General features: G+C 50.0%; 2 protein-coding genes across 2 annotated transcripts; both read left to right on the top strand.

Moving 5' to 3' along the window:
• Positions 1–2,400: 2,400 nt before the first annotated feature.
• LOC311216538 (olfactory receptor 14C36-like) lies at positions 2,401–3,333 on the top strand (the record flags this gene model as incomplete). The annotated part of the gene is made up of 1 exon (XM_084298066.1): positions 2,401–3,333. The coding sequence occupies one exon, from the start codon at positions 2,401–2,403 to the stop codon at positions 3,331–3,333; it is 933 nt and encodes a 310-aa protein (XP_084154192.1).
• A 6,058-nt stretch (positions 3,334–9,391) lies between these two features.
• Positions 9,392–10,692, top strand: LOC311216537 (olfactory receptor 14C36-like; the record flags this gene model as incomplete). The annotated part of the gene is made up of 2 exons (XM_084298065.1): positions 9,392–9,424; positions 9,736–10,692. 2 exons carry the CDS (start codon positions 9,392–9,394, stop codon positions 10,690–10,692), a joined length of 990 nt encoding a protein of 329 aa, XP_084154191.1.
• Between the last annotated feature and the right edge of the window lie 4,019 nt (positions 10,693–14,711).

Below are 14,711 nucleotides of genomic sequence, written 5' to 3'. Positions count from 1 at the left end.
CCATTCAACTGGTTACTCCTGTGTTACCCAAACTGTGCTACAAACACCTGCTACTGTTATGTTGTGAGAGATAGCACAATCAGGGTGACCTGTCTGCCTGCAGATATTAACACCTGACAGAATGGACCATCAGTGTGGAGAAAATATTGAGAAACTGCAGGATTTTGCCTACAGGAACCTCTTGGCATTACAAGGATCAGAACCTAGTCCTGCACTAGAGGAAGAGGAACCCCCCACATCAGGGCAGACTGGGACCCTGCTGAGTGAGCAGTGCCCAGGAGGAGAAGGGCCAGGGCACCACGAGGGATGCCATAGAGCAGAGGTGCCTGCTCACCAGGAAGCAGGCCAGCTTCCTACAGAGCTGCCTTACGAGGAGCACAGCCAGCAAGCAATCTAAGTTATCAGACTCATCTCAGATCCCCTGAGACACCACACAGACAAGGGTGTAGAGACAGCAGGAAAAGAGGTGCAGGTGTGAGAGTCCCTTGGACAGCCTGGTGTGGAGAGGAGCAAGGGCTGTGGCAAGGCTGAAAGTGCCAACAGGACATAGGTCTCTGTGCCTGAGGCTACGGCTGTTGTCTGTGCCACTGAGGCCTATCAGGAGACAGGTTATTGTTAAAGCACCAGAGCCTCATTGCCTCCTTACCTCCACCCATCAACTAGGCAGGGGTCGTACCATCCTCCTGCACTTGGCCATGCACATCCCCATCTCCTACTGCCCCAGGAAGAGCCCTGAGCACTGTGTGAAGGGAAAGGATCTCCCTTCCCAGGGGCTGGAGGTCAAGGCCTGGCCCCTGTACTTGCTGAAATGCATCTACTTTGTCTACACCTCAGTGTCACCTTCACATTGTCTTTGTCTCCTTGTCCTCACTGCCTCCAACATTCTGCTCTAATGAGCTCCAAGGGAGGCTGTGTCAGTGCTGGCCCTCAGGGGGAAATTCCAGGAAACTTGCATCTGACTTGGACTTCTGGAGAGATGTCTTCAATTGTCTCTGAGTTCCTGAGGTTTGTGGTTCATCAGGAAAGCCCCCAGAGGGGTGATTGCAATGCCTTGGGCTGGGCCTGTGCTGCTGAGCTGGGCCAGGCTCGTGGGACAGAGAGAGCTCGTGGAAAGAGGGCCCTGGTGCAGAGAGACAGCTGTGCAGGAGCAGCTCCTCTGCACAGCGCAGCAGGGCTGGGGGCTCTGACTGCAGGCACCCAGGCAGAAAGGGATTCCAGGCAGCCTGGAGGGTGCACGCAGAGGAGAGCTCAGTGCAGGAGAAACGTTCTCAGCTCTGTCCACGGTAAGTCTCTGGCTGCAGGACAGTGCAGGGAAGGTTCCTGGAAGGGGCTCCTGGATGCAGGGTGTCTCTGCCTGGCCAGGAGCTGCCAGGATGTCTCTCATGGTTTGTGCGGTGTGGAGGAGAAGGTGCTGCAGGGCAGCTGTAGGCAGCAGGGACATGGGCAGGCAGTGAGAGGGAGCTGCTCCCTCCCTGCTATCCCCTGCAGTGCAGGCACCTTCCTTGCAGCAGCATCTGGTCTCCTGTCTTCCCCTCGGAGCTTCTGTCATGGGTTGTAGAATATGGGGGGCTGAGAATATGGGGTATATGAACCTTAAATCTCTTTGTAAGTAGACACATTTCCTGCAGGCCGACTCCACCTGCCTCCATGGAGGAAGGCACAGAATCACAGAATCATAGAATATTCCGAGTTGGAAGGGACCCACAAGGATCATTGAGTCCAGCTCCTGGCTCCACAGAGGTCCTACCCCCAAATTCCTACCATATGACAAGGAGCATATTCCAAATGCTTCTTCCATTCCAGAGCTCTTGTCCCTCTCCTGTCTGTGCCCGCCAGATGGCACAGGGCTGTGAGGAAAGGCTCTACCTTATCAACACCACAGCCTCTGCATTGGGTTGGGTCTGCCCTGCCTGCCCATGCCTGCCCATGCCCTTGCCCGGCGTGGCAGCTGGTGGTGTCTGATTCTGACGGGGAGTGCTGTGCATGGCGGGTGAAGCAGGAGGGGATACTCCCTGTTCTCTCTGGCCAGACATGCACGATCCACCTGCTGAGTTTGTCTCCTGGGTATTGAAAACAGAAAACACACATAGTCACATTGCCAAACACCCCTCTCTCAGCAGAGGGAGCCACTTCCCAGGAACCTTCCCTCTTGGAACCTCGAATAGAGCAGAGCAGGCTCACTGGGAGCTGCTGGGCAGAGGAGGCTGCAGTGTACAGGACACTCAGCAAGCACAAAGCAGGGCTCCAGACAGGGAGAGACACAAAGGTCCTCTTGGAAACAGGGAATGTAAGGTTTTGCTTGGGAATTATCTGAATTTTGGTCAGACATTACTCGTAAGACTCTCTATTTATTTTTTATTTTTTTTCTCATTTAGCAGTGTCCATGTCCAGAGCCAGCAAATGCCCAACACCAGCTCTTTGAGCGAGTTCCTCCTGCTGGCATTTGCAGAGACACGCGAGCTGCAGCTCCTGCACTTCGCGCTCTTCCTGGGCATCTACCTGGCTGCCCTCCTGGGCAACGGACTCATCCTCACCGCCGTAGCCTACGACCACCACCTGCACACCCCCATGTACTTCTTCCTCCTCAACCTCGCCCTCCTCGACCTGGGATCCATCTCCACCACTGTCCCCAAAGCCATGGCCAATTCTCTGTGGGACACCAGGGCCATCTCCTATGAAGCATGTGCTGCCCAGGTCTTTCTATATGTCTTTATGATTACAGCAGAATTTTATGTTCTCACCGTCATGGCCTATGACCGCTACATTGCTGTCTGCAAGCCCCTGCACTACGGGAGCGTCCTGGGCAGCAGAGCTTGTGCCCAGATGGCAGCAACTGCCTGGGCCAGTGGCTTTCTCATTGCTGTCCTGCACACGGCCACTACATTTTCCCTTCCCCTTTGCCATGGCAATGCTGTGGACCAGTTCTTCTGTGAAATCCCCCAGATCCTCAAGCTCTCCTGCTCTGATGCGTACCTCAGGGAAGTTGGGTTTATTGCATTTAGCTTTTGTTTAGGTGCTGGCTGTTTTGTTTTCATTGTGGTGTCCTATGTGCAGATCTTCAGGGCTGTGCTGAGGATTCCCTCGCAGCAGGGCCTGCACAAAGCCTTTTCCACATGCCTCCCTCACCTTGCGGTAGTCTCCCTGTTTGTCAGCACTATCTTGTTTGCTGGTGTGAAGCCCCCTACCACCTTCTCCCTATACCTGGACTTTGCAGTGGCAGTTCTGTACTCGGTGGTACCTCCAGCAGTGAACCCCTTCATCTACAGCATAAGCAACCAGGAGCTCAAGCATGCCCTGAAGAAGCTGTTTCAGTTTTCTTCCAGGAGCAATTAGCTGCTGCTCTGCTGCTGCAATGGGAACAACCCACCAAAAAACACGGTGGGAGACACAGCCTTTCAGTGCCACTTACCACGTACACCAATGCAGGTCCCAAACTGTGAGAAAAAAAGGAAAACTCATATGTACAGGAGAGAAGATGGATCTCAGGATACAGTTCTTCAGGCACCTGTGGGCAGTATGGACACTGACATGCGGTCTTAAGGCTCCCTGGGTGGGCAATAGGAGAAAGTGGCCAGTGCCTGTCCTGTGCCACCTCCCCACCAGCCCTGCCCTTCCACAGGTGGAGTATTTCTCCCTTACTCAGGCACCAGCAGAGCTTTGCCTCCTCATCCTCCACAGGGAGATGAGCCACAGGCCTAGCTGTATGTGAGGGGGCAGCAGACCTGAGCAGAAAAAAAAAACAAAAAAACTTTTTCATGGCACTGGGAAATCTGAAGGGTCTAGCCCCTGTGGTTGAGTCTGTTCTCTGCAGCAAAGGGATATCTCCAAGCCCCAGGTACGTGGTTGCTCCTGCAGCTTTGAGGACCTCTCCAAGGGCATCACAGTATCAATGGTCAGGACCTAGGAGGGTCAGCTTGCCCATGGATCACAGCAGTAGGTTGGTAGGATTCCAAAGTTCACAAGGACACCTCCTTGCTCTTTTCATGAATGTCTGTATTACAAATTGCTACAAATCCTTCCCTGTAAAGCAACTACAGATTGCAAGAAACTGCTAAATTACCACTAGGAAAGCAAATATGGGCTTGTGATGCTTTCCCTAAATCTGCACCAATAAATATTATTTGAGGTGCTACTGGTATGACACTCATGAATCCAATTGGTGGAGGGAACAAGACATGGCACCTTCCCCTTCTTTCTTTTGTGCCGGTCATGATAGCTCTTGAGTAATTTGAACATCATTAGGTAACTCTAACGATATGCCTCCAGACTGCGTTTCTGGCTTTTTCCAAGGGCAAACAAGTAAACAAAAGGGTACCAGAGGGCTGTTGGCATAACTGCCCTGAATGCAGCAAACATCAAATAGTTGTCTACCTTTCCTGGTCTCACACAGGACCCTTCTGTTGTGGGGTTGCTGAGAGCCGAAGAGCAGGTGCTGAGGGCTGCCACAACGGTGCACTGGCAGCAATAGCGCACTGACCTCCAAGTCCTCCAAGCTCAAGAGATATGTATTCCTGTGAGCAAAATGTCAAAGGGGGCAGGAGACCTGCTGGAAAGATCAAGGAGATCCTGGAGTGATTTAAATAGAAGAAGGAAGTATACATAACGTGGAAAAAAGGGACAAGTCACTTGGGAAGAATATAAGGACATTGTCCGAGAAAAGGTCCTTTTTAAATATATCAAGAGCAGAAGGAAGAGGAAGGAAAATGTGGGCCCACTGCTTAATGAGGTGGGTGTCCTCGTGACAAAGGATACGGAGAAGGCAGAATTACCGAATGCCTTCTTTGCTTCAGTCTTCACTGCTAAGAGCAGCCCTCCAGAATCTCTGGCATTAGGAACAAGAGAGGAAATCTGGAGAAACGAGGACTCTCCATTGGTTGAAGAGGATCAGGTCAGAGATGTCTTAGGAAAACCTGACAGCCACAAATCCATGCACCGCGATGGGATACATTCATGAGTGCTAAGGGAGCTGGCAGATGTTACTGCTGGTCCACTCTCCATCATTTTTGAAAGGTCATGGAGAACAGGAGAGCTGCCTCAAGACTGGAAGAAAGCTCATGTCATACCGCTCTTCAACAAGGGCAAGAAGGAGGCCCCAGGCAGCTACAGGCCGGACAGCCTCACCTCCGTCCCTGGAAAGGCAATGGAACAGCTCATCCTCAAGGTCATCTCCAGCATGTGGAAGAGAAGAAGGTGATCAGGAGTAGTCAGTACGGGTTCACCAAGGGAAACCATGCTTCACCAACTTGATAGGCTTCTATGATGGAATGACTAGCTGAGTGGGTGAGGGGAGAGCAGTAGATGTTGTCTACTTTGACTTCAGCAAGGCTTTCAGCACTGTCTCCCATAACATCCTCATAGGCAAGCACAGGAAGTATGAGGTGGAGGAGTGGTCGGTGAGGTGGGATGTGAGCTGGCTGGCTGGCAGAGTTCAGAGGGTCGTGCTTAGTGGAACAGAGTCTAGTTGGAGGCCTGTAGCCAGCAGTGTCTCCCAGGGACCTACACTGAGTCCAGTCCTGTTCAACTTATTTGTCAGGGACCTGGATGATTGTCGTGGTTTAACCCAGCCAGCAGCTAAACACCACGCAGCCGTTCGCTCACCCTCCCCCCTCCCTCTCTGGGACGGGGGAGAGAAATGGAAAGTGAAGCCCGTGAGTTGAGATAAAGACAGTTTAATAAGACAGGAAAATAATAATAACAAAAATAATAATAACAACAATAATAATAATAATACAATGGTGATAATAGGAAAGTAATAATAATATGTACAAACAAGTGATGCACAATGCAATTGCTCACCACCCGCTGACCGATGCCCAGCCTAACCCCGAGCAGTCCGGCCCCCTCCCCCCGGCTAGCCACCCCTATATATTGTTTAGCATGACGTCAGATGGTATGGAATACCCCTTTGGCTAGTTTGGGTCACCTGTCCTGGGTCTGTCCCCTCCCAGCTCTAACTGCACCCCCAGCCTGCCTGTTGGCAGGACAGAGCGAAAGGCTGAGATGTCCTTGGCTTGGTATAAGCACTGCTCTGCAACAATTAAAACATCGGGGTGTTATCAGCACTCTTCTCATCCTAAGCCAAAACACAGCATTCCACCAGCTACTAGGAAGAAAATTAATTCTGTTCTAACTGAAACCAGGACACCTGAGGAGAAAAGGTCCAGAGTGTAATTCTTAATAGTTTCTGAGAGATGTCTCCCAAGGTATGGAGGTAATGGCAATGCTGAGTGCAAGTACCAGATTAGTTTCATGACCAGGAATTTTACCATGTCATAAGCCAGTGTTACACGGTACACCGAAAGAATAAAGTTAAACCAGCCATCAGAAAAGATAAACAGCATGACAGGGGAGACATACAGTAAATAATGTTCTATACAACACAATTCTGAAATGCAGCACAACAGACCTGAGATTTAAGAAAAAAAAAAAAAAAAAAGAAAATCAACGTTGTGATCAGCAAGTATTAAAATCAACTAATGTTTATAACAGCTTTCTTTTAACATGCTGTGGTCAGATCTGTCATTGGCTCAAACTTTGTGCTCCATGTTGGGCACCAAAAAGAGTGTGGTTTATCCCGGCAGGCAGCTCAGCACCACACAGCCATTCACTCATACACACACCCTGCTACATCCCCAGTGGATGCAGTTGAGAATGAGGAGAGGAAAAAAATAAAATAAAAAAGAAATCATGGGTTGAGATAAAGACAGTTTAATAGGACATAAAGGGAAGACAAATAATACAAACAATGATGATCATGATCATGATGGTGATTGCCTGTCCTGCAGCAACGGTACTCCGTACCCTGGACAGCCAGCCCATATTGATTTTTCTGGAACATCCTTTTGGCTACTTGGGGTCTGGAACATCCCTTTTGCTGTTCCATGGTCTGGAATATCCCTTTGGCTACTTGGGGTCAGCTGTCCTGCTTCTATCCCACAACAACTTGGGCAACAACTAAGCCATCAGGGTGTAATCAGCATTCTTCTCATGCTAAATCCAAAACACAGCATCATACCAGCTACTAGGAGGAAAATTAACTCAATCCTAGCCAACTCCAGGACACCCATAGACTAAAGGCATGATATCTCTGTGTGAATATCAAAAGAGGAAAGGTGGTGGTGATTAATTGGAAAGTACTGGAGCTGAGCACGATGCAGATGGTATAGAATATGGGGTGGATATTCTCCATGTATTGGCTGGGATAGACTTAATTTTCTTCCTATTAGATGGTACAGCGCAGTGTTTTGTAAATAGGATGCAATTTTATACAAAATAACAGCATGCATGAGAAGGAAGAACAGAAAATGTGGAATCTGGCAGCCTTCCATCCCCTACCCTTCAGTGATTCTGTGCTGCAATTCCATTCAACTGGTTACTCCTGTGTTACCCAAACTGTGCTACAAACACCTGCTACTGTTATGTTGTGAGAGATAGCACAATCAGGGTGACCTGTCTGCCTGCAGATATTAACACCTGACAGAATGGACCATCAGTGTGGAGAAAATATTGAGAAACTGCAGGATTTTGCCTACAGGAACCTCTTGGCATTACAAGGATCAGAACCTAGTCCTGCACTAGAGGAAGAGGAACCCCCCACATCAGGGCAGACTGGGACCCTGCTGAGTGAGCAGTGCCCAGGAGGAGAAGGGCCAGGGCACCACGAGGGATGCCATAGAGCAGAGGTGCCTGCTCACCAGGAAGCAGGCCAGCTTCCTACAGAGCTGCCTTACGAGGAGCACAGCCAGCAAGCAATCTAAGTTATCAGACTCATCTCAGATCCCCTGAGACACCACACAGACAAGGGTGTAGAGACAGCAGGAAAAGAGGTGCAGGTGTGAGAGTCCCTTGGACAGCCTGGTGTGGAGAGGAGCAAGGGCTGTGGCAAGGCTGAAAGTGCCAACAGGACATAGGTCTCTGTGCCTGAGGCTACGGCTGTTGTCTGTGCCACTGAGGCCTATCAGGAGACAGGTTATTGTTAAAGCACCAGAGCCTCATTGCCTCCTTACCTCCACCCATCAACTAGGCAGGGGTCGTACCATCCTCCTGCACTTGGCCATGCACATCCCCATCTCCTACTGCCCCAGGAAGAGCCCTGAGCACTGTGTGAAGGGAAAGGATCTCCCTTCCCAGGGGCTGGAGGTCAAGGCCTGGCCCCTGTACTTGCTGAAATGCATCTACTTTGTCTACACCTCAGTGTCACCTTCACATTGTCTTTGTCTCCTTGTCCTCACTGCCTCCAACATTCTGCTCTAATGAGCTCCAAGGGAGGCTGTGTCAGTGCTGGCCCTCAGGGGGAAATTCCAGGAAACTTGCATCTGACTTGGACTTCTGGAGAGATGTCTTCAATTGTCTCTGAGTTCCTGAGGTTTGTGGTTCATCAGGAAAGCCCCCAGAGGGGTGATTGCAATGCCTTGGGCTGGGCCTGTGCTGCTGAGCTGGGCCAGGCTCGTGGGACAGAGAGAGCTCGTGGAAAGAGGGCCCTGGTGCAGAGAGACAGCTGTGCAGGAGCAGCTCCTCTGCACAGCGCAGCAGGGCTGGGGGCTCTGACTGCAGGCACCCAGGCAGAAAGGGATTCCAGGCAGCCTGGAGGGTGCACGCAGAGGAGAGCTCAGTGCAGGAGAAACGTTCTCAGCTCTGCCCACGGTAAGTCTCTGGCTGCAGGACAGTGCAGGGAAGGTTCCTGGAAGGGGCTCCTGGATGCAGGGTGTCTCTGCCTGGCCAGGAGCTGTCAGGATGTCTCTCATGGTTTGTGCGGTGTGGAGGAGAAGGTGCTGCAGGGCAGCTTTAGGCAGCAGGGACATGGGCAGGCAGTGAGAGGGAGCTGCTCCCTCCCTGCTATCCCCTGCAGTGCAGGCACCTTCCTTGCAGCAGCATCTGGTCTCCTGTCTTCCCCTCGGAGCTTCTGTCATGGGTTGTAGAATATGGGGGGCTGAGAATATGGGGTATATGAACCTTAAATCTCTTTGTAAGTAGACACATTTCCTGCAGGCCGACTCCACCTGCCTCCATGGAGGAAGGCACAGAATCACAGAATCATAGAATATTCCGAGTTGGAAGGGACCCACAAGGATCATCGAGTCTAGCTCCTGGCTCCACAGAGGTCCTACCCCCAAATTCCTACCATATGACAAGGAGCATATTCCAAATGCTTCTTCCATTCCAGAGCTCTTGTCCCTCTCCTGTCTGTGCCCGCCAGATGGCACAGGGCTGTGAGGAAAGGCTCTACCTTACCAACACCACAGCCTCTGCATTGGGTTGGGTCTGCCCTGCCTGCCCATGCCTGCCCATGCCCTTGCCCGGCGTGGCAGCTGGTGGTGTCTGATTCTGACGGGGAGTGCTGTGCATGGCGGGTGAAGCAGGAGGGGATACTCCCTGTTCTCTCTGGCCAGACATGCACGATCCACCTGCTGAGTTTGTCTCCTGGGTATTGAAAACAGAAAACACACATAGTCACATTGCCAAACACCCCTCTCTCAGCAGAGGGAGCCACTTCCCAGGAACCTTCCCTCTTGGAACCTCGAATAGAGCAGAGCAGGCTCACTGGGAGCTGCTGGGCAGAGGAGGCTGCAGTGTACAGGACACTCAGCAAGCACAAAGCAGGGCTCCAGACAGGGAGAGACACAAAGGTCCTCTTGGAAACAGGGAATGTAAGGTTTTGCTTGGGAATTATCTGAATTTTGGTCAGACATTACTCGTAAGACTCTCTATTTATTTTTTATTTTTTTTCTCATTTAGCAGTGTCCATGTCCAGAGCCAGCAAATGCCCAACATCAGCTCTTGAGCGAGTTCCTCCTGCTGGCATTTGCAGAGACACGCGAGCTGCAGCTCCTGCACTTCGCGCTCTTCCTGGGCATCTACCTGGCTGCCCTCCTGGGCAATGGCCTCATCCTCACCGCCATAGCCTGTGACCACCGCCTCCACACGCCCATGTACTTCTTCCTCCTCAACCTCGCCCTCCTCGACCTGGGATCCATCTCCACCACTGTGCCCAAAGCCATGGCCAATTCTCTGTGGGACACCAGGGCCATCTCCTATGAAGCATGTGCTGCCCAGGTCTTTCTATATGTCTTTATGATTACAGCAGAATTTTATGTTCTCACCGTCATGGCCTATGACCGCTACATTGCTGTCTGCAAGCCCCTGCACTACGGGAGCGTCCTGGGCAGCAGAGCTTGTGCCCAGATGGCAGCAGCTGCCTGGGCCAGTGGCTTTCTCATTGCTGTCCTGCACACGGCCACTACATTTTCCCTTCCCCTTTGCCATGGCAATGCTGTGGACCAGTTCTTCTGTGAAATCCCCCAGATCCTCAAGCTCTCCTGCTCTGATGCGTACCTCAGGGAAGTTGGGTTTATTGCATTTAGCTTTTGTTTAGGTGCTGGCTGTTTTGTTTTCATTGTGGTGTCCTATGTGCAGATCTTCAGGGCTGTGCTGAGGATTCCCTCGCAGCAGGGCCTGCACAAAGCCTTTTCCACATGCCTCCCTCACCTTGCGGTAGTCTCCCTGTTTGTCAGCACTATCTTGTTTGCTGGTGTGAAGCCCCCTACCACCTTCTCCCTATACCTGGACTTTGCAGTGGCAGTTCTGTACTCAGTGGTACCTCCAGCAGTGAACCCCTTCATCTACAGCATAAGGAACCAGGAGCTCAAGCATGCCCTGAAGAAGCTGTTTCAGTTTTCTTCCAGGAGCAATTAGCTGCTGCTCTGCTGCTGCAATGGGAACAACCCACCAAAAAACACGGTGGGAGACACAGCCTTTCAGTGCCACTTACCACGTACACCAATGCAGGTCCCAAACTGTGAGAAAAAAAGGAAAACTCATATGTACAGGAGAGAAGATGGATCTCAGGATACAGTTCTTCAGGCACCTGTGGGCAGTATGGACACTGACATGCGGTCTTAAGGCTCCCTGGGTGGGCAATAGGAGAAAGTGGCCAGTGCCTGTCCTGTGCCACCTCCCCACCAGCCCTGCCCTTCCACAGGTGGAGTATTTCTCCCTTACTCAGGCACCAGCAGAGCTTTGCCTCCTCATCCTCCACAGGGAGATGAGCCACAGGCCTAGCTGTATGTGAGGGGGCAGCAGACCTGAGCAGAAAAAAAAAAACAAAAAAACTTTTTCATGGCACTGGGAAATCTGAAGGGTCTAGCCCCTGTGGTTGAGTCTGTTCTCTGCAGCAAAGGGATATCTCCAAGCCCCAGGTACGTGGTTGCTCCTGCAGCTTTGAGGACCTCTCCAAGGGCATCACAGTATCAATGGTCAGGACCTAGGAGGGTCAGCTTGCCCATGGATCACAGCAGTAGGTTGGTAGGATTCCAAAGTTCACAAGGACACCTCCTTGCTCTTTTCATGAATGTCTGTATTACAAATTGCTACAAATCCTTCCCTGTAAAGCAACTACAGATTGCAAGAAACTGCTAAATTACCACTAGGAAAGCAAATATGGGCTTGTGATGCTTTCCCTAAATCTGCACCAATAAATATTATTTGAGGTGCTACTGGTATGACACTCATGAATCCAATTGGTGGAGGGAACAAGACATGGCACCTTCCCCTTCTTTCTTTTGTGCCGGTCATGATAGCTCTTGAGTAATTTGAACATCATTAGGTAACTCTAACGATATGCCTCCAGACTGCGTTTCTGGCTTTTTCCAAGGGCAAACAAGTAAACAAAAGGGTACCAGAGGGCTGTTGGCATAACTGCCCTGAATGCAGCAAACATCAAATAGTTGTCTACCTTTCCTGGTCTCACACAGGACCCTTCTGTTGTGGGGTTGCTGAGAGCCGAAGAGCAGGTGCTGAGGGCTGCCACAACGGTGCACTGGCAGCAATAGCGCACTGACCTCCAAGTCCTCCAAGCTCAAGAGATATGTATTCCTGTGAGCAAAATGTCAAAGGGGGCAGGAGACCTGCTGGAAAGATCAAGGAGATCCTGGAGTGATTTAAATAGAAGAAGGAAGTATACATAACGTGGAAAAAAGGGACAAGTCACTTGGGAAGAATATAAGGACATTGTCCGAGAAAAGGTCCTTTTTAAATATATCAAGAGCAGAAGGAAGAGGAAGGAAAATGTGGGCCCACTGCTTAATGAGGTGGGTGTCCTCGTGACAAAGGATACGGAGAAGGCAGAATTACCGAATGCCTTCTTTGCTTCAGTCTTCACTGCTAAGAGCAGCCCTCCAGAATCTCTGGCATTAGGAACAAGGGAGGAAATCTGGAGAAACGAGGACTCTCCATTGGTTGAAGAGGATCAGGTCAGAGATGTCTTAGGAAAACCTGACAGCCACAAATCCATGCACCGCGATGGGATACATTCATGAGTGCTAAGGGAGCTGGCAGATGTTACTGCTGGTCCACTCTCCATCATTTTTGAAAGGTCATGGAGAACAGGAGAGCTGCCTCAAGACTGGAAGAAAGCTCATGTCATACCGCTCTTCAACAAGGGCAAGAAGGAGGCCCCAGGCAGCTACAGGCCGGACAGCCTCGCCTCCGTCCCTGGAAAGGCAATGGAACAGCTCATCCTCAAGGTCATCTCCAGCATGTGGAAGAGAAGAAGGTGATCAGGAGTAGTCAGTACGGGTTCACCAAGGGAAACCATGCTTCACCAACTTGATAGGCTTCTATGATGGAATGACTAGCTGAGTGGGTGAGGGGAGAGCAGTAGATGTTGTCTACTTTGACTTCAGCAAGGCTTTCAGCACTGTCTCCCATAACATCCTCATAGGCAAGCTCAGGAAGTATGAGGTGGAGGAGTGGTCGGTGAGGTGGGATGTGAGCTGGCTGGCTGGCAGAGTTCAGAGGGTCGTGCTTAGTGGAACAGAGTCTAGTTGGAGGCCTGTAGCCAGCAGTGTCTCCCAGGGACCTACACTGAGTCCAGTCCTGTTCAACTTATTTGTCAGGGACCTGGATGATTGTCGTGGTTTAACCCAGCCAGCAGCTAAACACCACGCAGCCGTTCGCTCACCCTCCCCCCTCCCTCTCTGGGACGGGGGAGAGAAATGGAAAGTGAAGCCCGTGAGTTGAGATAAAGACAGTTTAATAAGACAGGAAAATAATAATAACAAAATAATAATAACAATAATATTAATAATAATGTTACAATGGTGATAATAGGAAAGTAATAATAATATGTACAAACAAGTGATGCACAATGCAATTGCTCACCACCCGCTGACTGATGCCCAGCCTAACCCCGAGCAGTCCGGCCCCCTCCCCCCGGCTAGCCACCCCTATATATTGTTTAGCATGACGTCAGATGGTATGGAATACCCCTTTGGCTAGTTTGGGTCACCTGTCCTGGGTCTGTCCCCTCCCAGCTCTTACTGCACCCCCAGCCTGCCTGTTGGCAGGACAGAGCAAAAGGCTGAGATGTCCTTGGCTTGGTATAAGCACTGCTCTGCAACAATTAAAACATCGGGGTGTTATCAGCACTCTTCTCATCCTAAGCCAAAACACAGCATTCCACCAGCTACTAGGAAGAAAATTAATTCTGTTCTAGCTGAAACCAGGACAATGATGGAATAGAGTGCACCCTTGTCCTGGTTTCAGTTAGGACAGAGTTAATTTTCCTCCTAGTAGGTATAAAGCACAATGCAATTCTTTTTGCCTTCTGCATCTATAACACAGGAAGCATGACTTTGCCCTATTCTATTGACTGGGCAGGTCTTTTCACATTACTCAATTTAGGTTTCTGTGGCTCGAAGGAGATGATTTCCCAAAAGAGGCCAAGCTCATGGGTACAGCTACAGCCGCTTGAAGATATATTTTCTTTACTTTTCTTCCTGAGTTTTCCACAGAAGACTCATGAGAGACCATGGATGTGCAGGTGTCTACTAAGATTTAAGCTGAATTTCTCAGATTCCAACGGTTATTTCAATTTTATTATTTTATTTTAATATTTTATTTTATTTTATTTTATTAATTTGTTATAATTTATTTTAATTTATTTTAATATTTATTTTGTTCCCAAGTAACAACTGACCTGTCTTAGAAAGGGTTTCATGTGCTGGGCTGGGCTGCAGTTACAGGGACAAAGACCACTGCTGGCAGTGGAGCTGTCAGACCTCCAGATTCTGCTTTTCTTCCTGATGGAGGTCTCCAAAGAAGTCACCCAGGATGAAGAGCAATAGGAGAATAATGCTCAAAACTGAAATGCAGCAAAATTCAGACTTTGAAACAAGAAGTTTTTTATTAAGTTCTTTTTGAAATCTTCTTCCTTAACTACACCATGCAAGCTCTGCAATTAGCTGATAAAACTTGAAGTCTTTAAGAAAACTATGCAAGAGATGTTAGGAGCTTCTTCATTTTTATGAGGTCCATGTTGTATTTTGGTGTTGAATCTATGAAGCTCAGGTACTGAGAGGAGAGTGATGTAACCACTTTAGCAAGTCAAGTCAGGAGGCACAAAAGTTGAAGTGACAGGAAGTATTAATGGGTCCCAGTGAGGGCTGGTACTAACATAACCTCGCCAGGGACATATGAAGGCAGGAACTGGAAAATTGGAAGCCATGATTACAGACTGGCAAAGCGCTGTGCTGAGAAAAGTGTTTTTTGGTTTTGTTGAAGCAGAAGAGCCAAGGCCTGACCCCAGCCACTGGGAGGGGAGATTCTGCACCCCCACATCTGGTCAGGGCTCTTCCTGGGTTCTGTGGGATGTGGTGGGCAGTGTGATGCCATGAGAAGAACAGCGGTATGACACATCCAAGTTGCTGCACAGG

This window comes from Netta rufina, assembly GCF_964035555.1.
Source record: "Netta rufina genome assembly, chromosome: 18".
Taxonomy (NCBI): domain Eukaryota; kingdom Metazoa; phylum Chordata; class Aves; order Anseriformes; family Anatidae; genus Netta; species Netta rufina.
Note: the sequence above shows the minus strand (reverse complement) of the source record. Positions and strands in the feature narration are given on the sequence as shown.